Source organism: Callorhinchus milii, unplaced genomic scaffold, assembly GCF_018977255.1.
Source record: "Callorhinchus milii isolate IMCB2004 unplaced genomic scaffold, IMCB_Cmil_1.0 Scaffold18, whole genome shotgun sequence".
NCBI classification, from domain to species: domain Eukaryota; kingdom Metazoa; phylum Chordata; class Chondrichthyes; order Chimaeriformes; family Callorhinchidae; genus Callorhinchus; species Callorhinchus milii.
In genome coordinates this window covers 5917471-5942924 of record NW_024704759.1, presented here as the reverse complement: position 1 = coordinate 5942924, position 25454 = coordinate 5917471, and the positions used below count along the sequence as shown (strand labels likewise).

The following is a 25454-nucleotide window of genomic DNA, read 5'->3' as shown; positions in this document are numbered from 1 at the left end:
TCCATGACAGAAGCAAAAATCACTACAAACTAAAATTTGCAGCAAGTCTACAGTCTATCGTTGGCTACTCTCCCTCCCAAATCAAAGATCAAATAACCCTCCTTGGATTTTGTCAAACAAAATATTCAAAAGTACTCTGGACTATAATAATGTTCATTCTGTTTAAACATGTACTTTGACTGTTTGGATGACGTGGAATCCTTCACCAAGACTTGGCATTTAGAAAGGAACCTCAATAACAAAGCTGTCTGTGTAGGCCAAAGGGAAGCAAAGCAGACTCAAATGAACCAGAAATCATGGAGTTAAAAAGATTCAGAGCCATGATCAGAAACGTTTAGAACACACACCAGTGAAGAGCAGCCGTGATCCTGCTAGCTTGTAACGGTGAACACAATGTAAGCCAGTGGGTGTAAAGGATCCACAACAGGGAGAAGCTGGGTGTAAATGTATATCACAAGCAAGGAGTGCCTGCCTCTGACCGCTCTGGGTTGAGAGGTCTGCCGTTTAGATTACCGTTTAGAATGCTGGTAAAATTCAACCGTGAATTGGCATTATTCAGAAATGTTTTGAAAGAAACTTGCACGTCTCAGCCATTATCATGGTAATGAACTCTCATTACTGAACGCAGGACACAGACTGCAGATTTTTATGATGCAGCATGTGTGGCATGTTTATGACATAATTGCACACGTTTATTACATAATTGCACACCCCACATATCCATGGTATAAATGCAAGTTCCCCATAGATGCAAATTTTTCCCTAAGTCCTACTATGCTCTCGTCTTGGTCAGGCCTGGCACGGCCAGCCCAGTTATAAATATACGATTCCGAAATCCAATCAATTACACGCAATTTCATGGTCATTCTGACCCATCATACACAAACATAACATAACCAAATCTCAAGTCTAATTTTACCAGCAGATTATTTATCCTCCATTTCCATTGCAGGGCAGTGGGTGAAGCTGAAAGGTCTCTTACCATTACTTGAAGCCTGAGTGCCTGGCAGGAATGTCACAAGTGTCATCCAGGGAAGCATCATTGGTCACTTTCAGGGTAGATCCCAGGAAGTTCCTTTGTCACAGTTTTCTGTCACATCAAGCTAAGCTTGATTATTATCGTAAAAGGTTTCTAGATGCTCACCCTGTTGGTCTGTGTTCAAACCCCATCCACCCCCCTCATATCTGCAGCCCAGAGGTTGGCTACCTCCTCCCATGACTCTGCCAATGGAATCAGTTTGCCTGCTAGAGACATGTTTGTGGTTCCCTAGATCTCTGTGCGGCACCTCTCCACAGGTGCACCGTTGACTTCAGCAAAAGACCAAACCTCACTGCTCTCTGGTGCCATGTGCTTGGGACGTCCTCCAGATGTGAAAGGCGCTATACAAGTATAATTTGTTGTTGTTGTTGTTGTATACACTGCACCATTCACACATTGCAATTGCTACATTTTCAAGTGGAGTTGAAAAGAGAACTGCTGGCAGCGTACATGATTTTAATAAATACTCCTTAATGTTTTCTGATTAATAGCTGGTTGCATGACAATGTGTAAAGTCTGGCTATAAAGTCAATTGAGCCTTAAAAAATATACTGCTGAGCAGGCAGGTTTCACTTGCATAACACCTAGCTTCCTGTGAGAGAATAGTAGCAAAAAGAGGAACTTCCTGCATGCAAGCCATGTGCCCTCGTACCCTTGAGTTAAGGGTTGGGCAAAGCTTCTTACAGTGGTAACTGACCTTTCATTTCACAAGAGGGTGAAGTGGCCCTTTAAATGGGGGATACGATTGTGTACAATCACTGGCACATCGACTCAGAGAGGCAGCAAGCGGCAGACACGGATCCAAGGACTGCCCACAGCACACAAGAGACCGCACATGACAACACTGCAATCAAAACATTTTCCTGATTTTCTGTAATAACCCCAAGAATCCATCCGTCCGATCCCTTCCCCATTTTATCTAGACATGATTTCACCCCCAACCCTTCAGACACCAGCCAGTTTCCACAGTGGTGGCTTTCCTGCAGATCACCTGGATTTCACTCCAATTAACACGATAATGAGAACAACTACAATGACAAACAGAATTAAAATGACCAGCATCTTCCGATTCTTCTTCTGATAGTGCTCCGCCTGGAACATAAAGGAAACAGAAAGTTATTAGCTTTAGTTATAGAAATCCCCGTCTCCTTCACTACTCCGCTCTCTTCCGAGGTTCACAGCCTCCTTTGCTATGGTGTTTCAGTCACAAAGCTGAGACAAATGCTGCGAGCCAGAGCGCTCCTGGCATTGGTGTCCACTGTGATAGTTGATATAGTGATAGCTGCTCCATGATTGTGGGACACTGCTGTGCACGACTGGCTGCCAAGTTTCACCCACAAACTGAACAATCAGTTCACTTTACAGTATATTCTGTGAAGCGGTTTGAGACAACTCAAAGATGGAGTTCCAGAGGGTGGAGGCAGAAAGGCAGAAGGCCCGCACGCCAATGGTGGGGCAAGCGAGGCGGGGGACGTGAAGCAGGCCGGAGCCTGTTGAGGAGAGGGAGCGGGCAGGTTGGTAAGGGGTTAGGAGGTCAGAGAGGTAGGGGGGAGCAAGACCATAGAGGGCTTTGAAGGTGAGGACCAGGATCTTGAACTGTATCCTCTGTGTGATGGGAGGCCAGTGGAGGAGGCGAGGATGGGGGTGATAAAGTCACAGAGCCTGGTGCGGCGAAGTATTAAAATAATGGCAAATTACCCACAGAATTATCTGCCACAGTGATGTAAACTGTACAAAAGACACAAAGCAATAACAAAAAATGATATACCTGCAGTGCTGAGACTCATTCTGTGCAGAAACGCTGCATGTAAAATATTTGACAAACAGGGTTCACAATGTCACATTTACGTCGCTCTTACCTTCTGTAATTGTTGTAAGCCCTCTTCGGTTTTAACACAAGCCTGTTCAACATTGTAGTCAATCCTATCCAAAATGGTTCCCTGGGGAGTAAAAGAGGAAAAATAGCTGAGTTGCCAATTATAAGAGGGAACAAACAGCCCTAAACTCAGAGCAAAGACAGCTTGAACTGAGGTCAGGAAGCAATCCTTCACACAGAGGTTTCTGAAGATGAGAAGCCCTCTGCCCCAGAAAGCTGTAGCTGAGATCAACAGGGATGTTTAAAAGAGAGATAGATACTTGGGTAGCGGAGGTATTAAAGGAATGGTGAAAGAGAAGGGCTCTAGAATTAAGAGATTTGCCTGATGGGCTGAATGGCCTCCTCCTGTTCCTGTTTTCTGACCTCCTAATGTCTGCAACATTTGTGTCATTAGATTCAAGATTCATATTTTACACAGAAAGAGTAAATTGTATAAAGTATTTAAATGCGTTTCTGAGCTGCTTGTGCACTGAGCATACAAACATGCCAGCTGACTTGGCCCCAGATGATGGGATGACATGGGGTGTGTGGCAGGTGTCACTATGCAGTGCTGTAGGCTGTAACACTGAAGCCCAAATAGATCTGCTCTCTGCCAGTTACGTGAGAATGAACCAAACCAAAACTTACCTGTTCCACGATCATTGTGGCCAATTCTCTAAATATTTCGTTCAAGTCCGAGATTGACTGCACAATCTGCCTGATCTCCCTTTCCCGCTCTTCCACCATCAGGGAGTTCTGCTCCACCAGCAGCAACTGGTCATTCGTGAAACCCTGCAACACAACCAAGGAACATGCAATGTCTGTCAATTGTGGAGTCCTGTGGTATATTGGTTAGAGCACTCGCCTCGCACGAGAGAGGACCCGGGCAGGGAGAAACTTTAGGCAAGTTTCCTTACTCCACACGCCTCTGTTTACCCAGCCGTAAGTAGGAACCCGGTTGTTAAGTCGGTTGGCGGATCACTTTCCTGCAGATATTAACCCCTTCAAAAACAAAAACAGAAGTCGCTGGGAACACTCAGCAGGTCAAACAGCATCAATGGAGAAAGGAAAGTGAGTCAACATTTCGGGTCCACGATCCACTTTGCTTTCTGCATAGATGCTGCCTGACCTGCTGAGTGTTCCCGGCGACTTCTGTTTTTGTTTTCAGAATTCCAGCATCTGCAGTATTTTGTGTTTTTGTTTTATTAATCCCTTCAAACTGAAATTAAAAAAAATAATAATTTGGTCACTCAATCCACGACTGTGACACTGCTGTGCACAAGGGGCTGCCTCGTTTCACCCGCAAAATACACAGTCAATTCACTTTACAGTATGTTCCGTGAAGTGCTTTGACACGTCTCGATGATGTGATAAGGTGCTATATCAAATGCAAGGATTATTATTTATTATTATTGTAATGCATCTATATTATAATACATTATAAAACAGATGGGAAAGGAAGAAGTCTCAGCAGTGAGCATTCACATGTGGCTAATTTTGTATAACTTAATTCAATGATTACCTTAAAAATAGAGTAAAATAGAATAAAATGCCTTAAGCCTGAGGTGAGGATGAATTTCTTCTCACAGAGAGTAATAAGTATCTGAAACAAACTATCTCAGAAAGAAAACAAAGAGTTCTTAACCTTTTGTGTTTTGTCCACAAAATAGTCAATGCACTTTACAGTATATCGTGTGAAGTGCTTTGAGATGTCTCATTGGAGACATCTCAATAGGAGGTTCTGATATTTGACTATTCAATTTAAATTCTCTAAATTCCTTCAATGAAGAACTGAATCTTTACCCAGAATTTTTAAACTATGAGAAACACGTTGCAAAAACATGCTAAAAAGATACCTATTAAAGCATATAAAAGAACTTAATCCACACAAAAGGGTTAAGGTACTGCAGCTGAATAACCAAAATGATGTTTAAAACATCTCGAGACATCTGAATAAAATCTATCAGATAGTTGAAGTATCAATATATTTGAAGGGAAATTTTATACATAAATGAGAGAGAAGGGTGTAGAGTATAAGAGAGAAGTGGAGGTTTGCATAGAGTATAAACACCAGTATGGACAAGTTGGGCGAAATAGTGCCATACCATTCCATGCAATTCTATGCAAACAGAATCTTACTTTATAGTTCTACCACTGTCTCTTGTTAGACCTCTATCCAATGGCCGTTAGCTAATAAACACCATCTCTCACCTTCGCTACAAGATTTACAGTGTAATTATTTCTGCTCTGCAAAAATATGTCTCTTCCGTAAAACATAAGGAATTTTGATCTTTGGGTAACCTTGCTGCAATATGACCTAGATTAAGATCTATTCCCATCTCTTGACATCAAACTGAAGGAAAGAATCCCACCTTGTCATAAAGGCTGGCATCTTCCCCATCGTCCATTAGTGGCACTGACGTGTCAAAAAAGTGTTTGGACCTTTCTTCTCTGTTCTTCATACCTGTGAGAGAAACGACCTGTGTTTAGCCCGAAAGGTTAAGGAGTGTATTCAATTTTTTCCAAGATTCTTGTAGAGTTAACTTGCCAGGTTTAGGCAAGAAATTCCAATCACACAACAGAAAGGATTTTGATATTTTAATAACCTACAAAAATCCTCATTTAGGCTCCTCTGGATAACGGCACTGCTGGCTGTAACAACAGGCCACACAGCTGCAAGCTTCATCATCATAATAATAATCCTTGCATTTGATAAAACGCTTTATCACATCAATGAGACACCTCAAAGTACTCCACAGCATATACATAAAATATACTCTTTGCCCATGTAGAACGAAACATTTGAACCTCAAAGTAGGAGGGAGTGCAATTGTTGAGGTATGCGAGAGACGCCTCTGTTGCTGGGAACAAAGGATTCCTCGTTCCGCAGAGACTTCCTCATTCCTCAGTCACTCTTCAAAGTTTTGAATCAAGGAAGTCTTTCTATTCTACTTCAGTTGCACAGTAGTCACTCCTTCTTTTAAATTTTGTCTACAAAATACAGTCAATTCACAGTATATTCCATGAAGTTCTTTGAGATGTCTCATCGACGTGATAAGGCGCTATCCCAAATGCAAGAAATATTACTATTATTAATCACACAAACCTTGCCCTTCCCAGTTTTTGTAAACCTAAACACTATACCAGTCAGAATGGTCCCTGTCTTCAGGTGCTTACGTTTAAGATAGCTGGACTGGGCGTGTCGGAACTGGGTGGATTGGTCCTGAAGAGACTGAGCTAAGGACGAGACGACGTTTCTGAGCACACGTTCTTCCTGTTCTGTGCAACTTCGCCATCTACTCTGTAGGGTCTGTACGGCCCGCTGACACCTGTGGAACATCTGATGGGAGGAGAAATGAAGGCAATTAATCAATGGCGCTATTACTGCGGGACCTGCCCTGGCATTTCTGTTCTCTGTGAACCCAAATGATTAGTTAGATTCTCATGTGACATTACAAAGTTGATCAGGTAATTGTACCGAGAAGGATAAAACCCCAATTTAAATATTGAAAGGGGTTCATTGAGCATCTGTCTGAGGAGCTGGCCTCGTCTCATCCACACAGAGAAAGGGAAGGGACACGATGGGCCAAAAGGCCTTCTTCTATTCCGTAAATATCTATGGCTCACCTGTGTGATTTCCTGTGTAGTGATTTCGATGGCATGTTCTTCCTCACTGCTGTCATCCAGCGTAGGCCTGTTTAGATACTTGTCATGTAAGCTGGCGAGTTCTTTCATCTTCTGTTTTATTCTCGTGATGTCAAACTGAATCTGGTACAAAAATAGCAACGGTTTAATTTAACATTACCATGTTAAACCTACACCAAGGATCCAGCTCTGAATACAGACACTTTGGACAAAGAAAAAGGAGAGAGGTTGAGGAAAATGTATAAGCAAGTGCAAACTCTGGACTGTCCAGCGCCTTAGCACATCCTCTCGATGTGAAACTACATCAATTTTTATTTGTTGTTACAATTCCTAATTGTTACCCGCACATACCCAAAGGCACACAGAGGATGCAGTTCAAGATCCTGGTCCTCACCTTCAAAGCCCACCATGTGTTGAAAAATATTTATTCACTACAAATTAATAGAAGTTACTAGATATGCAATTCCAAAACTATGTTATACAAATGTCATTTTGTTGTTGGACGTTGATCAGATCGGACTCGATAGCGCTGACCCCAGTGGGTGAGATCCGACCTGATTGAGGTGTTCAAGATCATGAAAGGATTCGATAAGATAGATGTTGATGGGCTGTTTACATTTCTCGGCCACTCCAAAACAAGGGGACATGAATATAAAACAGCCAGTAGCAGATCTAAGAGGGAGGTTAGGAGGAACTTCATTCACACGGAGGATGGAGAGTATGCAACTCTTTGACGGAAGCTATTTTTGAAGCAAATTGGGGCAATGTATTTTGGAGAAAAGTTAAAAAGTCATGCATGACGAAGAGGGAAATAGGAGTGGTGGAGTATAAACATTGCCATGAACTGGGAGTGTTTATACTCCACCATTCCACAGGAAGAAAATGTGTAGAGATAGAAAAGTCCCATTGTACTCTGTGGGTGTGGGGCCACTGTTGTATAGGTCCTTGTGCATTGTTACACATATGCCCTTTGACGGGAGGCCACAGCCTCGAAGCCAGTAGGTTACTCACTTGCTCCACTCCATCCACCCATTTCGGAGGCAACCGTTTAGTAACGGCAATGGCAGCCTCTGGGTCCAAACTGATTCCGGAGACCAATGCCATGCGATCATCAGCAATCTGTGGACAAGATAAATCCTTCCGTTTGATATAGCGCTGATGCTCACATCATTGAGACGTCTCATAGTGCTACACAGCACTGTAAAATGAATTGACTGTGCGCAATTGTCTGCCGCATTTTCCCCACAAAATACAATCAATCCACTTTACAATATATTCTGTGAAGTATTTTGAGACGTCTCAATGATCTGATAAGGTTCTATATCAAATGCAAGGATTATTATTATTATTTAATACAGTAGCGCTTGTTGTTCTTGTTGTAGTTTTCTCAGAGAGATTTGTAATACAATCATTAAACACATTTTGAACTTGGAGTTTGACTATCAACTTTCTTTGCAATAGAAAAACCAGATGTAAATTGAAGGAAGAGATCAAATGGGCCAATGGACCTTCTTCATTTAAACTTCTCTCTCGATCTTGTGAAAGGTTGGTTAACCTAGTTTAAAAATTAGACTAAAAATTATTCCCTCTCTCCCTCTTAAAACCTATTTAAACCACACGGTCACACTGAGCTCAAGCTATGCTATGAATTGCCAACCATCAATCGCACACTCTGCCTCATCACTCATACATTATTCAGCTGGAAACATATACCGTACACGGACGTGTAAATACAGAGCGAGCTGTCGCACTTGGGATAATTATAATGCCTGATGGACGTGGGTTGGACGAAGACAATAATTTAAATTAACAATGAAGCTCAGACATACAGTAAAAATTTCAGGCAGGAAAATTAATCCATCTAACTACCTATTCAACGGCCCAAACGATTCCTCTGACTCCTCTGTCTCATCACCTAAGAACCTTGGATTCTTTTAATTTTCAGGAACTTGGCCAGTTCCTTTTTGAATCAGTTCAAAGCCCTTTGCCGAAGCCCTTTGACCCGCCACCTGCTTAATCCATGTGCTTTCGTTACAGGATAGCTTTCATCTTAATGAAGGAGCCACAAACATCATCCAATATTGTAAAGGCCACAGACTGAACTCTAGAAAACCAGCAAAATGACAAGGAATTTCAGGATGCTTTGGCGGCTCTTCTAGAGTGAGGTGTCTAGTCCATGTCCCTTTGATAAGACATTATCATTCAGGTTTTCTAGCTCACCTTAATTTGGATGATTGCTAACAAAAGTAAAATATTCACCAGTGGTAGCTCCAGTCACTATCGAACGTTGCTGTATGAAACTAAACTGAAGCCCTTTCATGGAATACAAGCATCCAGAAAGAGTGAAAATTCCCATTCCGATCCCCTTGCCCCCCCCCCCACATCGAGATCCCATTCAGTACAATGGTAATGGGGGCACAGCACTTGTCTTTCAGAGCTGTTTAACTAATTCAATTAACCAAATATCTTCACAAAACTGCTCGTTTGCCATAACATCACTCAGGTTGGTGTTACAGCATTTGAACGTAAGTTAACCTTAACCAGACTGCTGGAACTGAGTTAAAAGCTTGGTTCAGTTATTCCCTCCCCAGGTGGCAAGGCCGTTGCATTGTGAGGGGACGTGCGCACCACAGAAAGGGGAATGAGAAATGATGATTGGACAGTACCTCATCCAACTCCTGAAGCGAGTGGTAGCATCCATCAACCCCAGCCAAGCAGGGAGACCAGAATAACGGAAAGAGACAGCAGGCAGTCAGATCAGACAGTGTGAGAAAAATCACAGTGGTGAATTGTCAGAAATCACATAGCAACTGTTTGACCCTCAACAAGGACTGTAACCATGTTCCGGTGTCGTTATTAATTCATCAACAAATCTTGGTAAATTCCCGCCAGTCTCACTTACTCACAGGAAAGTTACTCAAAAGCACACTGGTGACTAATCCAACAATCAGTCATTAAGATGCTTTAATTTGCATAAATATTAATTTCCCTTTGGCAGAATTTGAACCACGTGATTTTGAAAGTGGTTTGAATCGTAAGCGCTGTGCTTAAAAAGGTTAGTGTCCAATTTTCTACCATCAAATTGTTCTCTGATGCCTCTTATGCAACATTTATACAACATCATGTGGTCCCGAGAGGCTGCTCGCTGTGTGAAATTCAAAAACAGACCAAGCTGGAAAGGCAGCACAAAATCAGCTCCTGATGCTGTGAGTGGGACTCTTCATCAGAACCACTTTTGCCCTTGTTACAGATCGCTGCGATTCAGTTCTCACTTTTATCCATGTACTTCAAACAAAGTCGCTGTGTAAAGGGTTGACAGCTGCAGATTTCAGTACCTACCCTCTGAATCACAGATATCAGCACAGGATGTGCATTGTGTCTGCACGGGATAGCTCTCCCCTTCACTCACAGCCCTGCTCCTTCCGCACTACTTTCTGAATTATCATTAATCCCTTGAAAGATTGTCTCATAGGCACAGCCCTCATTACTGCCTCCCACAATGCCCACCCCTTTAACTCACCCACCCATCCTAAAAATATCACCACGGAAACAGGAATTTTGAGTGTTGATAATGGTACTAAATTGTGGCTAAAACTAAGAACTCCGTTGGGGGAGGTCATGCATTCCTATAGCAAACCATAATCATTTTCTTTCTGTGACATTTCCAGATTATGCATTAACCATATATTCCTCATATATTGTACAAGCTGCACGCCCCCGAGAGACAGACAGGTCAAATAACATGTCCGTGTCTGAATGTTGAGGCAGAATTGGATGCAATAAGTTTCTGTGTTTGTAGGAACAGTAAAACGTTGTTACAGTCCTTGTTCGAAAACAGCGAAGGGTAAAAAAGACCAATATTAACATTCAAAATGGATCGAGGATTATATCCCATCTTCATCTTTAGTCTGGTGCCTGGATCAGCAATTGCCACAACACAATACCCTGTGAGCAACAGATTATTCCAGATTGATCAGAGCAATTGACATCAACCCTTTGAGGAGTGCCCATTGTGCAGTCTGTTTTTCCTAATAATAATAATCCTTGCATTTGATAAGGCCTTATCATTTCTTCGAGACGTCTCAAAGCGCAACACAGAATATACTGTGAAGTGAATTGGATATTTTGTGGGAGAAGCACGGCAGCCAATTGCACACAGCTGTGTCCCACAAACAGTCGTAGATTGAGTGACCAAATTATTATTTATTTATTTTGAAGGGATTATTAACCCCAGAAAAGCAATCCGCCAATCAACTAACTAACAGGTTCCTACTCCCTGCTATAGGTAAACAGAGGAGTGTAGAGTGAGGAAACTGGGCGAAACTTGTCTGGGAAATCAAACCCAGGTCCTCTCATTTGTGAGGCAATTGCTCTAACCAATACACTACAGGACTTCTTGTAAATTGTAGAGCGCAGAGACTGGCCTCTCCCAGCAGATTGAACGGGAACTGCCTGGATTATCACATTTTGTTGCAGGGCATCATCAAAGGGTTAATCTAGGCCATGGCACATCCACTGAAAGCCCAGCACCAACACCACACACAGCACAGTCACAATGCATTTGTTAAATCCCAGCACCACTTTTGCTAAGCCCACGCCAGTCACATTCCACATTTAGCAAACCCCACCACCAACACCACATAACAATGAAGGAGAGTTTCTTCTCCAGCCATTTTTAGCTTTTGATTAACCCACCGAAATTGAACTTAGATTTATTTCATATTTGGGCAACAGCAGAATTGGTGCAGATACATCCAAACTTTCTGTATCTGTTATAAATATCAAAATCAGACACAAGTACCCTTTAACAAAATACACACCACAGAATTTTCTATTACACTTGTGTCCTTGCTCAGTGGTTATCCCCAGATATTAATAGCAACTTGAGAAGACATCCAGGGCTCATACAGGTCAGACTATATTGAAATCCGGGGTTGGAGGATGGATGGTGAGTTAGACTGATATAGTGCAAAGAACCTCTCAAATTATCCAAATCAAATCTACCACTTTTGGTTTGTAAGTTAGTGCACAATACTGCAGTGTGACAGAAATATCTGTACTCTCAATGATGCTATTAACTTTGTAAAATACTGTTTTGGGCTCAGCCTATCCTCTTGGAAAAGTATGTTTCTCTCTCTCTCTCTCTCTCAAATACACTCATACACACACATAGTCCAACCCCAGCCCCTACCCTCCTCCTCTGCTAAAGACAGTGTCTCAGGAAGGGTTGCAGGGCTAACTGGCACCTATAAAGTTTCATATGACACTGAAAATCAATTTCTTCAAATTGCTTTGGATTTGGAAAAATTGGAAATAACTTAATAATACCAACTTAATACGTGAAAAGCGCTGTATCAAATGCAAGGATTATTATTATTATTATTAATAAAATAACTTGATAACAAGCCTCGTCCCTATAAACAGAGATCTGCTTACTAAAATACATGAATAATTTTCCAGCATCATGCCTCCATTTGTCACTTGTATCTCATCATTTGAAATAAGTTGAAACCTTGTCAACATTAAACTTTTGGTTAATGACCAAACTATTGCTGATGAAAAGCATAAACTCCTATCTAAATGACACTTAATTTTAAAAGCACTCATTTTTTCAGTCCTGCTTATATTAGCTTGTTCTTTCATAAACATGACAGAAATTTATGAAGAATTGAATATCAACCATCCTGAAAATTCAGCTACTGTAGCTACTCCATGAGACCCAACCAGTGCGACCCAATCCCCCCACCCTCTGTAACTCCATCCCAGAGCCCCTCCACCTCATCTCCTCCCTTGCCTCCTTCAAGGCCCCTCTCAAGACCTTCAGTCATCTTCCCTCCACCACCCCTCTCTGATCCCAACACACAGCTCGGATGCAAACCCCTTATTGTCCAGCGTCTTGGGACATCATCCCAATGTGAAAGGCACTATACAAATGCAATTTGTTGTTGTTGACCATAGCATTCACCTTCCAAAGCTGTATTCAATGTCTAGAGTTTATTGTCAACACAATCTAAGTTCAGAACATCCTTCAGAGATTCCAGTATATTCAACCCTGGTGCCAGGGTGACGTACTGAATGAGTACTTTGCATCTGTCTTCAGAAAAGAAGAGGATGCAGCCAATGCCACAGAATTGGAGGAGAGGTTAGAGAAATTGGATAAGATTAAACCAAGAAGAGGTACTAAAAAGGTTGATGCTGCTCAAGGTAGATAAGTAACCCAGTCCGGATGGGATGCATCCTAGGTTACTGAGGGAAGTAAGGGTGGAAATAACAATCTTTCAATCCTCCTTGGATACCGGGGTGGTGCCAGAGGACTGGAGGGTTGCAAATGTGTTACTCCCCTGTACAAAAAGGGACAGGAGGACTAACTACAGGCCCGTCAGCCTGTCGTCAGTCGTGGGGAAACTTCTAGAGACTGTAATCCGGGACAAAATAAATTTTCACATGGAAAAATATGGGTTAATAAAGGGCAGCCAACATGGGTTTGTTAAAGGCAAATCATGTGAGCAAACCTGATAGTTTTTTGATGAATGGAGAGGGTGGATGAAAGTAGTGCATTTGATCCACTGATTATATGGATTTTCAAAAGGCGTTTGATAAAGTGCCATATAAGACTTGTAAGCAAAATAGAACCCCAAGGTATTAAAGGGACAGTAGCAGCATGGATACAGAACTGGCTGGAAGACAGAAAGCAGAGAGTAGTGGTGAACAGTTGTTTTTTCTGACTGGAGGGAAGTGCGCAATGGTGTCCCGCAGGTGTCAGTACTGGGACCACTGCTGTTTTCGATCTACATAAATATAAGTAAATCTTTGAAGGTGGCTGGACAGGGTAGATAAAGCTGTTAAAAAAACATATGGGATTCTAGGCTTTATAAATAGGGGCATAGAATACAAAAGTCAGGAAGTTATGATAAACCTTCATAAAACTCTGGTTAAGCCTCAGCTAGAGTACTGTTAGGAAGGATGTCATGGCATTGCAGAGGGTGCAAAGGAGATTTATCAGGATGGTACTGGGAATGAGGGACATCAGTTATCAGGAGAGGCGAGAGGAGCTGGGATTATTCTCCTTGGAGCAGAGGTTTTCAAAATATGAGGGCATTCAATAGGGTGAACAAGGAGAAACTATTTCCACTGGCGGGTGGGTCGGTAAATAAGAAGATAAATCCTAAACCTAGAACTTAATAATGCAATTGAACTTAAACTTATGGAACTAACAAAACAGGAAACATATTTTATAGCTGTATTAGTTTTGGACCCTGACTGACTCTGTGCCTGTCACGACCCTGAATGAGCATCTCAGTTGGTTGAATTTGGGAGCAGAATGTTCCAGGCCTGAATCCTGTTGGATCCACTCAGCCTTTCAATTTCAATGGTCTAAAAATATCCTCCTTTGAAGGTGTATGTGTCGAGGAGGTAAGAAGTTAAGGACTGTAGCTGATCAGGAATTCTTTAATCATTTGAAATCTGACATCTCCTCCAGCCTTATTCTCCCACCGTTACCCTCAACTCTTACAACTCTTATTGTTCCTCACTTCTTCTGTCTCACTACGAGTGGCTTCGATGGCCTACCTCACTGGAACTCACTGGAACTCTCTCAAAACCCCTTTGCCTTAACCGTGCTCTTCCTGCCTTGAAACCCCTCCACAGATCCTTCGTATTTGATGGCGCCTTAATCTCCACCTCAAATTGGACCTCTCCACTTGGTAAATCCCATTGTTGTTGGGAAACACTTTGAGTCATGAAATCATACAGTAAGTGGTAGGCAGGATACAACTACAAGTTGTTGTTAAACTGTGTTTGAGGAGCTCCTGCTCGCCCGGCTCATCAATGAGAGGCAGAGTGGGGTAGAAAGAATAATTGAGGGTCAACCAAAATACCAAGGTTCCATACTGGATTAGTAAAGTGGAGTGTGCAACCACAGATGGTGATGCTGTCAGCGCCTGAGGTGTGGAGGCGCTGACGGGAGCCAATCAGGAGAACCTCGGTCTTGTTGCCATTCAACTGAAGAAAGTTCGCTCTCATCTTGGACTTGATGTCGGACAACAGACATTCCGTCATCACAGCAGTGGTCCTGGAGTCGAGGGTGGAGGCAGAGAGGTACAGTTGGGTATCATCTGCGTACATGTGGAAGTTGGCCCAGTGTCATTGGCCCAGATGATGTCACCAGGAGGGCGCGTGACCCTTCTCTTCAACTGCGCCTTCGGTCACCCTCCTCCCCCCACCCTCCCTCCCTCCCTGCCCTCTATTCCAGTTGATCCCAACTCCAAAGCGCCTGAGGACGTCCTCCCGATGTCAAAGACGCTGTGTAAAAGCGCTTTGTTATTGTTGTTGTTGTTGTTGTTGTTGGCCTGGGTTGCATGTGTGTGTGTGTGTGTGTGGTGGGTGGGGGGTGGGGGGGGGGGCGTTACAGCCTGAGCCCTGGGACCTGTTGCTATTAACATACCCTCCTCCCCTCCCCCACACAGACCGGCATCTAAAGGGCCAAATGGCTGTAGACTCACCGCAGCAGCGCTACGTGTACCCGGAGGGCTGTTGGAGAAACTACTCACTTGCTCGGCCAACAAATGCCGCGTTTGGATGGCATTGTTCCGCATTAGCACGAAGGCGTCCGTGAGGCGCCGGGTCGCCATGTTGAGCGTTTGCCTCCCCCCCCTCCCCCCCCCCCCCCCCCGCCGCCCGCCTGAGGAGACCCCGCCCTGACCCCGCCCCGTTAGTCACACACTAACGCCCCCGGGGCTCTCACGCCGCCGCCGCCGCCGGTTTCCGCTTCAAACATTCAAGGACAGGAGAGCGGGAGCGAAAGGAAAGGTGGTGCGGTGGTGGTGGTGAAGGGGAAAAGTGGAGGGGGAAGAGGCCAGTGGGACACCGGAAACTCTACCCGTCCCCACTTCCTGTGCCACCTCAGGCAAAGCTCCGACCGACAATCGGGAGTTTCCGGCGGAGTTCCGGCCCGTCCCCGGGCCTGCGCAGTGCGCATGCGCGCTCATCCCCCCCTCTCCCCCCCACCCCAGCGATTGAAAGCGTCATCATAATAATTAGTTTTTTTCCCCCTCTAATAAATATCTATTTCTGGGGCAGAATTGGCAACTGCGTCTTCCCACAAAGCACACATTCACTTCGCTCGACAGCCACTGGAATAATCCTCGCACGTGATGTGGCGCCTGATCAGGTCGTCGAGACGTCTGGAAAGGGTATTCACGGGGTATTCTGTACAGTAATAATGATAATAATCCTCGCATTTGATATAGCGCTTCTCACGTCGGGAGGACGTCCCAAAGCGCTTCACAGAACACACTGTAAAGTGAATTGACTGTATATTTGTGGGCGAACGCGGCAGCCAATTGCGCACAGCAATGCCCACAAACAGTCGTAGATTGAAAATGACCAATTTATTATTGTTTTTGTTTTGGAGGGATTATTATTAGGCTCTGTGTGGAGTAAGGAAACTTGCCCAAGGTTTCGCCCTCTGCCTGGAATTGAACTCAGGTCTCTCGCTTGCAAAGCGAGTGCTCTAACCACTGAGCTACAGGACCCCACTAAAGTGGATTGACTCTGTATTCGTGAGCGAAACTACGTGTGAAGAGCTTGCAGACGTTTGAACTTCATCAAATTATCAAGTATTATTAGACGGACTATAGCTGACGTGAGCTCCGTGTTCATTTTGTTTCGGTATTTTCTCGTGTTGTTGTGCCACCTGGTGTCCACCACATGGTGGAAGTGCAGCCCTAACCTCCTGACCGGCTGAGAATAAAATATAATAATAACCCTTACATTTGATATAGAGTTTTTCACGTCTTCTCGACGTCTCAAAGCGCTTCACAGAATATGCTGTAAAGTGAATTGACTGTATATTCGTGGGCGAAATGCGGCAGCCAATTGCGCACAGCAATGTCCCACAAACAGTCGTGAATTGAAGTGACCGATTTTATTATTGTTTTTTTTTCTTGAGGGATTATTATCAGACGTGTGGAGTAAGGAAACTTGCCCAAGGTTTCTCCCTGCCAGGAATAGAACCCAGGTCTCTCGCTTACAAGGCGACCCCTCTAACCACTGAGCTACAGGACGGGACTCCACGTTTGTATCTCTTGAAGGGAAATTAAAGGGTTGCCTTTGAGTTGTGTAAGTGGTTTGTGATTGCTGGCGTGACTTGGCGGAAAGATGTGAAGGGCTGTTTTGAAGTGTTTTCTGGTGGCGCTGCGGGCAGGAGATGTGGAATTAATCAGAGGCCGCCCTTGCGGGGTGACTGAACCTGAAGGCTCAGTCCCACCCCCGGCCTTCGATGGCATTGGGGCAACGAGCTCCCTATCTTCCTTCATAGTCAGGCATTAGTGGGACCACATCAAAAGCTCACTTCACATCAAAAGCTGTGAGTCCCGTCGCTCCCCCACCACCGGTCTCTTTCTCATCTCGTGTTGTCAACCGTGCAAAAGCCCTTTTATCCGCAAACATTCCGGAGAGCAGGTGGTATTGAGTGTGATCTAACTGCCACAGCTGGCTTCACACTGCCTGTCAGCCAGGCTCGGACCTGCTGTCATCCACATATGCTGAGTGTGACTCTTTTTCCAGCGAGCAGGAGGACAGCGAGGAGATGGACCTCACACCCTGGCAAGAAAAATCAGTGAGAGAAGAATAATGGCAGGTAGCCGGCAAGAGGGCACAGAACACCAAGGAAAAAACAAATAGTAAAGCCCAGAGAATGGAATTTGGGCCAAGAACAAACAGAAACAAACAACAACAACAACAAGATTCCACTTATTGAGCACCTTTCACGTCGGGAGGACGTCCCAAGGCGCTGTACAGTTGGGTCAGGACCCGAGCATTGGGGAAATGGTCAGGGTGAGGGGAGGGAAGGGAGGGAGCGAGGAGGGGGTAGAGAGTTGAGAGCGGAGCTGAAGGCTCGGTCAAAGAGAAAGGTCTTGAGACCGGCCTTGAAGGAGGAAAGGGAGGAGGCGGCGAAGGCACTGGGGGATAGAGTTCCAGAGCCTCGGGGCTGAGAGGCTGAAGGCCCGTCCACCGATGGTAGGGCGGTTGGGACGGGGGATGTGGAGCAGACCGGAGCCGGAGGAACGGAGGGTACGGGCAGGTAAGTAGGGGTATAGTAGGTCGGAGAGGTAGGAGGGAGCAAGGCCGTGAATGGCCTTGTAGGTGAGGATGAGGATCTTGAAAAGGGTAGTGCGAGGGGAACCGTAAATGACAGGAAGCCCAAAGGCAATGCACAGTTCGTGAACCCTTTCTCATGCCTCTAGAAGGGTTTGGGAGACGAAGAGGCCATGACCGAAGGGGACAGTGAGCTATGTGTGTATGTGTTTTATTGAGCTGTGTGTTTATCACAGGAGCTGCTTCAGTAGGTGTTGTTACAGACAGGCGCGCGGAGAGGATTACCTACCACTGTCTGTATAGGATGTCCCAAGGCGTTGGACAGACAAGAGTTTCAGACCTGAGTTGAGGTTCAGGATCGGGGATGGTGGAGGGCAGAGAAGCAGGGAAATCAAAAGCATGGTCGAAGAGGAGGGTCTTGAAGGTGGCGAGGGGAGGGTGGACGAGGTGGAGGGTGGGGCCAGAGTGGCAGGATGTTAAACTGAGAGCCGCAGCCCTGTTCACAATGGATTCCAACAACAGTTAAATTTCAACATAACTACAGACTCCACCAAACTAACAACAAGATTACATTTGTATAGCGCCTTTCACGTCAGGAGGACATCCCAAGGCTCTGGACAGTGTACAGAATTTCAGACCTGAGCTGGGGTCAGAGAGGGGAAGGGGGGTGACCAATGGCATGGTCGAAGAGGTGGGACTTGAAGGAGGCTAAGGAGGGGGTGAGGCAGAGTGATTGGGGGATGGAATTCCAGAGGTTGGGGGCAGAGTGGCTGAAGGCTCTGCTGCCAGTGGTGGGGCGGGTGGGTCGGGGAACATGGAGCAGGCTGGAGCCGGCTGAGCGAAGGGAGCAGGTGGATTGGTAGGGGGTTAGGAGGTCATGGAGGTAGGGTGGGGTGAGGCCCTGGAGGGCTTTGTAGGTGAGGGCCAGGATCTTGAACTGAAGGATTGGGAGCCAATGGAGTTGGGGGAGATGGGGTCATGGAGTTTGGTGCGGGAGAGGACACGGGCTGCAGAGTTCTGGATTATCTGCAGCCTGTGGAGAGAGGAGTTGGGAAGGCCGACAAGCAAGGCGTTTGCATAGTAGAGCCTGGAGGTGACGAAGGCACGAACAAGAGTTTCAGCTAACTAGATCCAGTTCACACTCGACGTCTTGAAATATCTGGCACTGAGGCGATGAATTACAGGGATAATTTTGAATGTATAAATGAACAACATGCTGTGTAATCAGAGCTGGACAGGAGGAGCCCAGCTGCTGAGAGCAGCACTGTGATCACCAGCACAGATGCTCCAAGTGGAAGGTCAGGACACACAGTCAGCGGGACTTGAGGGAGTCCTCTCACTCTGAACTACAAAAGATGGGGAGTGTTAACGGGGAATTGTCTCTCAATATCTCTCCCTCCCTCATGCAAATGTAAAATAACATTTTTTAAAATCTGATCAATCGTGATGTTTGTGGGACGTTGCTGGCACAAATTAGTAGTACATTTGCCTACAGAATAATAATCAAGCAATCTCTGTAATGTGATTTGAAACCGTTTGTTTTGTACCGAGAAGTGATATAATTACTCGTTTATATTGGTGGGTGAACATTTCAGTTATTCTGTCCTCGTTGGAATTCCATCAGAACTTCATACAGAAGGGAGTTTCTCTTTCCCGGTGTCCTGGCAGACAATCCCCCACTTAAATTTAAAAAAATTGGTCGCTCATTCCATGGCTGTTTGCAGGACACTGCTGTGCGCAGATGGCTACCCATTTCACCCACAATAGTCGCTCCACTTTACAGTAAAGCCCGTGAAGCACTTGAAGATATCTCAACAATGTGTTAAGGTGCTACATGTGCAAACACTCCCTGGTCCCTAACCAACCAACATCTGCATTATCCATCCTACATTTAGACCTCCCAAGAGCTCAATAACTATCGCGTTTCATAATGTATTTCGTAGCTCAGTTTGTATACCTCTCTAATCTTCAATCCCGTTCCCAAACAGATTTGTTTGGAAGAGCTAATTGACTAGATCGATTCCATTTGTCTGAGAGTCTCAAATATGTAGTGCAACAAAATGAATCTGTACCGTGAGGCTCAGTTATAAACCTCCCTCTCATGATGCATTTGAGTGTTGTTGATAGCATCTTCACATCAATTGGAAATCTGTGAATGATCACTGATTACAGCCGGTTCATTTCCCTCCCAGCGTTTCTAACAGACACCCCTTTGTTACAGTCTTTGCCATTTCTGGTTCCAATATACATCACCATCCATTTGTCTATATTAAAATCTAATAAAAACTGATTACTTAAAATGAGATAAAAATGTCTTCTCGGATAGTCTAACCGGCTAAAACTGCAGAGTTTGCCATTGAGAGCACTGTCTGGCAAGCTTTCCCGCTGCTCGTCCAGCTAGGGCCACCCTATCAGCTAGAGCTTTGGCTCGCAGGATTGACAGGAGCTCAGAAGAATGACTCCCTGCCCTCAGTGACTGATCTGGCCTTACAAGTCCTGCTGATGATCCAGGCTGGCTGTGCTGTCATCAGCAGTGCCTTAGAATACAGCGGACCCACTTGGCTCAGAAATTGCACAGAGGGTTGGCTCAATTATGACATTCTGAATCAGGTGAGAGGTTTAAGCGGTGGCCATGAAGAGGAGTGAAAATTCACGAGGTGATCTCTCAGGCCTGTCACATAAGGATTTGATTCTGATTAGGTGCCAGTAGGAGCTGGGTGCACACAGAATGCTCCACCCAGCCTTTCTTCACAAACAAGCCTGAACAATAGCTTTCCTGATGCAGTCACAATTGAGGAAATTGTTTGAGGGGTTTGTTTGGAGCTGGAGGCTCCTGCTCTCACTGCATCCTTGGCAAAAAAACTGAACAAATCACTTAAACATCAGATACAATTGGCCATCCACTTGTTGGTGGCGCGTGGGGATGGGGTGGAAAGAGAGTAAAGAGACAGATGCTTCTGAGCCAGATTGGAAGAATTCGTAAACAGGCCCGGGCAAAGTGACTAACATCTTCTACATCTGTGACAGTATTCACTGTACCTCCTTGATCTCTGCTACTTTCGACACTGTTCACCACTCTATCCTCCTATCTCTCCTCCCTGCACACCTCTGTGGCGCTGTATTAACCTGGTTTCACTCCTACCTGTTCCAACGTCTTCCCTACATCTCAGCAATTTCTTGTACAGTCACCGCATATAATGTTGTGTTGCTCAGGACTCTCCTTTTCCTCATCTACACGCTTCCCTTGTCATCGTCGTCATCTGCAGCCATGGGGTCCATTTCCTTGTCCATGCAAACAACATCACCTACGTTTCTGTCTCCATCCTTGACTCCAGGCCCTCTGCTGTTCGGACCACTTGCCTGTCGGATACCAAGTCCTCTAACACAAGCTCTACATCACCACCCTGAGGCTATCCTGCTCGACTCCCGCCAGTAAAGATTTGATACTGCATTTTTAAATCATTTTTGCTGTAAGAGTTGCTAAATAACGAGAGCAAGCAAATTCAATTAAATTTGGGGCTTTATTAAGATGCTACATAGCCAAACAGGATTGGTCATTACGGCATAGACTATTTTACTACTAATATTTATTTTTCTTTGATAAACAGTTAATTATGTACAAAATAGTCGCCCAATTGCTGTATTCCAACATTGGATGGTGGAAGCTGAAGGTACACATCTAATCTCACTGTAGTGTCTAGGGCATGTGTGGGCAGGACTACCCCACAATGCAGCTTTCAGCAGCAATGGTGTTCAGGTCAGGCCAGCCATCTCCGGGAGGTGGGTTGACCAAAGCAAGTGACAGTACTGGGGACTCAATTCACCGTGTGGAGTAGTAAGTGTGAAATGGAAATACAGGAAGTCTCAGTATTTGTCGAGTAAGCATGGGACAACATTGTAAGAATAAACAGATCTAGCCAATTTTTTGTTTTTTTTTAAAACCCAGACGTGGGCCACTTTGACAGCAAGAAAGACATCATCGACAGAAACTATTCACGCTTTTTGCCTGCAGGGAGGAAAGGCTCGTTTTTTTAAAAATTTTACATGAAGGTTGTAGCCCTTCCCTCTCAGTCCAGTTGCACACACTGAACCTCGGGCCAGCACCGGCATTCTTAAAGCGTATTTAAAAGAGGTAAATCCTGTAAAGGTACCATAGTCTAACATGATTAAAATTACATTTACAGTATGCTGTTGTCACATCAAATGTCTGTTCTCTCTTCACCTGCCAATAGCCCAGGAACTCTCTTCATATGTAACTTACTGTACAACTAACATTACCCAAGATTTTTCCGACCGAGTTACTGTATGTATTGTGCAAGGGGTAATTAAAGGCAAGGCCCGTGAAATGCTGTACATTAAATTGTTTTTTTTGTATTTTATTTTTTGATCATGAATCATTTCTACCCCATGATATGGCAGATCAAACCAACAAGTCAAGCTAACAAATCACCAGCATGCTTGTCTCTCTACAAAAGCAGCTTCCCTACAATTGTACCCAAGATAAAGAACAGAACAGAGAGGACGATTAGCCGTGTGCTGAGTCCCTCCTCCCTGGTGACGGACCTCGTGCTGGGTGAAGGATGGTTGGGCTGAGGCATCCTCCTCATTCGCAGACCATCATCTTCCTGCAGCAGTAAACAGAAGATTAACGGCATTTGGTTTCCTGTAAATTTGTTTATATTTCTTTCCCCCTCGGACCATCCCATTAAATGCCGTCTACACACACGCTCCTCACCTTTAAGTGTTTATTCTCCTCGCGAAGTCTCTGAACCTCTGATTTAAGTATCCAGCATTCGTCCACCATTTTCCGCAACTCGGGATCATCCAGGGAAGAACTGGTCGATTTGGACAACATAGGGGGCTCTGATTTCGCTAAAGCTGTAGAAAGGAGTTTATTTGTGTCCAGGTCATGCTGTGGAAAGTTAAAATACACATTTATTTTTAATTATTCCCCTCCCTTTATTTTCTGAACAAGCTCCTTTAAGACTCGGTACATAATAGCTACAGAAAGTAAAGGCGCTGCCTTGATGCAGGATTATAGACAGACTAGAAGGCTGCAGGTTTGCATCCCAGCTTGTGTGTGAAACATTGTCTCAACGCCCCTTGATTGGGGAGGGAGTAAACTAGCCGGGGTTACCGCTCCCTGCGATCCCTATTGGAAAGTGCATGTGTGCTTGGTGGTTTTGGCTGTTAGTGTTCTGGCTCACATGTGAATAAAGGTAATTTTGATAAGGTATTGGAGGTTGGTAAGCAATCTGTCCCCCAGCAGATGTTAAAGGCTTCAAGAGAGGCAGGGAAATGCTGAGTAGATAAACGGGAGGTGGTTGGGCGAGAGAAAAGCACCTGAACGAGGCTAGGCAAATAATAACATGCATCTTGGAGGTTAATTCCAGGCTATCTTGGTTAGGAAGACACATGGATGTGTTTTGGATGTGGAAGAAATCTAGTAAAGTATTTCTGAGAGAGATTGGTATTTATAATAATAATAATAATTTCCCTGCTTCACAGGATTAAACGTAAAATGTAGTGACTGTATTTACTGGTAAGTATAGCAGCCAATGTCCCACAAAGAGTCATGAAGTGAATGACTGAAACTAACTGGAGGACTATTGGCCATGGCATTGGGAGAAATTCCCTTCTCGTTTTGAACTTTTTTTTCTCAGTGCCCTGGCCCACAAATTAAAAAAATAGATTATTCACCTCCTGGCTACCTGTGGGAAGTTGCTGTGTGCAAATAGGCTGCCACATTTACCTTCAAATATACAGTTACAGCACTTTACAGAAAACTATGAAGCACTTTAACAATTTGATTTGACAAAGTGCTCTATGTAATCTAACCGTGGAGTCCTGTAGCTCAGTGGTTAAAGCACTCGCTTTGCAAGCGAGAGACCTGAGTTCAATTCCAGGCAGAGGGCGAAACCTTGGGCAAGTTTCCTTACTCCACACTGAGCCTAATAATAATCCCTCCAAAACCAAAAACAATAATAAATTGGTCATTTTCAATCTACGACTGTTTGTGGGACATTGCTGTGCGCAATTGGCTGCCGCGTTCGCCCACAAATATACAGTCAATTCACTTTACAGTATATGTTGTGAAGCGCTTTGGGACGTCTAGAAGACGTGAAAAGCGCTATATCAAATGCAAGTATTATTATTATTAATATATTATTATAACCTAGGGATAATAAACATGTGTCCCACACGTGAAAGGACCATGTGCTGTTACATCCCTCAGGATGTGTAGGTTCTTTGCACACAGGAGCCACATTGGGCTCCAGTATCACATGCACACAGTACAAGATACATGCAGTATCTTGTTTCCTGTTATTAGTTAGTGATTGGATACAACTGACACAACCAATGGCCACAAATAGTGAAAAAATTAACAGTGGTTACAAATCCGTGATTGTCAGTGAAAATGGAGAAAATCTGCAGGGCACCTCCCTTGGAGTCCTTTCTCCTCTTATGTCAAAAAAATAAGTTTGAGAACAAATATGGACTTTTTTTTTTGCAGTGTTGTGCAGCGGCACAGCAGCTGGAACCTGCAGATTTATCCACTGACCCGGCCAAAGACAATCACACGTGCTGTGTTTGTAAGGGCCCGCTTTCCACTCAGTCCACAGAGGATTGGGTGCCTTACAGATATTACTCAAAATATTAGCAGACAAATAAAGGCTATTCTTTTAATCGTCACACACAATGGTTTTGGTGCACATCCTAGCACAGAGGTTTCTTGACTGACCGGCATGCATGACGAGCACATCACACCCACGCAGTAGGGGTGCCATGATAAGCAGTACTTTTGTCCAATTTTTCCAAACAATGGTTTGTGTTTTGCAGCATAGATGGATGTTTATCATGACATCACTACGTACGAGATCCAGTCAAATATTAAATTCAAAAAACCCACTGATTAATAATCTCAAAACCTTCAAAGTTTCTTAAAAACGCCTTACAGTTCTTTTTCTGTGTACTGGACGCCACTGGAACATAGAGAAAATAGTGCATTGGTTAAAACATTCTGGAGAAAAGCAGCGTTTAAATTCAGGAGGTCAAAGCCTCCTGCTCATTGTGAGTGCAGACCAGTATTTCTTACTTATGATGAGCGTGAAAGACAGTGCTCAAGGGGTTTGATTGATGGCAGGTAGCAGCTCCACTCTCTGATGAATCAGCAACATTAAAAGATGCAGGAATGTCAGGCAGGGCTCAGCTTTGAAGCTGGTGCCAGCTACAACTGGGATGCTCTCAGCACTCTCCATCGTCCCCGGGTTGGGGAAAAGAGAGGAGAAAAAGATTAATCTGGTACTATCGTAAATACAAGAGAGATCCAGGAGGGACTGATGCAGCAGAAAATCAAGGAATGTTGGGAGACACAGTAGAATACAGCTGGTACCCTTTTTGCAACTAACTGCATGAGTTTATATTGAACTGAGCACCACAATCTGTGTATATGTGGGTTGATGGCTTTCTTTGGCATTTTTGCTGGAATCAGTTAATTTACAGATTGGTTAAACGTGACCTCAGACAATGCAATAATCTCTCTCCTGATGGTCATTTATCAGGATTTAGGAAACTTGTTTAGAGTCCTGTTAAATTAGTTCACTTATAATTTTCTCTTTAGAATAAAACTCAAAATAAGGTGGGTTTGTGAGGGGGGGGGGAAGTATTTTTTTTATGTCCTCATACCCCAGAATAAATAATTAAACAAAAAAGAATTATTATAGAAACAAGAATTGCAGAGAAGATGAAGGAAAAAAAGAAAGAGCAGAATTGAATTTTATTTAACATTGCTTGTGTTGATTTTTAGAGAATAGAGTT

The 25454-nt window shown here is 44.2% G+C and overlaps 2 protein-coding genes across 5 annotated transcripts in view; both read right to left on the bottom strand.

The window, feature by feature from the left end:
• Positions 1–1897: 1897 nt before the first annotated feature.
• On the bottom strand, positions 1898–15199 carry stx16 (syntaxin 16). 3 transcript variants are annotated; one of them, XM_042341869.1, is made up of 9 exons: positions 15041–15199; positions 9206–9217; positions 7551–7658; positions 6522–6662; positions 6072–6234; positions 5267–5358; positions 3543–3686; positions 2899–2979; positions 1898–2131 (listed from the first exon to the last, which is right to left on the bottom strand). In XM_042341869.1, exons 1-9 carry the CDS (start codon positions 15167–15169, stop codon positions 2027–2029), a joined length of 975 nt encoding a protein of 324 aa, XP_042197803.1. In that variant the 5' UTR covers positions 15170–15199; the 3' UTR covers positions 1898–2026. The 3 variants fall into 3 exon arrangements, with proteins under 3 accessions (XP_042197803.1, XP_007910753.1, XP_042197804.1); XM_007912562.2 differs by having other exon boundaries at positions 15089–15199; XM_042341870.1 differs by lacking the exon at positions 9206–9217 and having other exon boundaries at positions 15089–15199.
• Positions 15200–21138: 5939 nt separating this feature from the next.
• Positions 21139–25454, bottom strand: part of vapb (VAMP (vesicle-associated membrane protein)-associated protein B and C) — a 41086-nt gene continuing 36770 nt past the window's right edge. The window contains exons 5-7 of one of the 2 annotated variants that reach the window (XM_042341779.1): positions 24593–24619; positions 22372–22548; positions 21139–22261 (exon numbers count right to left, since the gene is read on the bottom strand). In XM_042341779.1, the coding sequence (XP_042197713.1) occupies positions 22103–22261; positions 22372–22548; positions 24593–24619 (363 nt within the window). In that variant the 3' untranslated portion in view covers positions 21139–22102. The remainder of the gene's footprint in view (positions 22262–22371; positions 22549–24592; positions 24620–25454) is intronic. The other variant, XM_042341780.1, reaches the window with a different exon arrangement.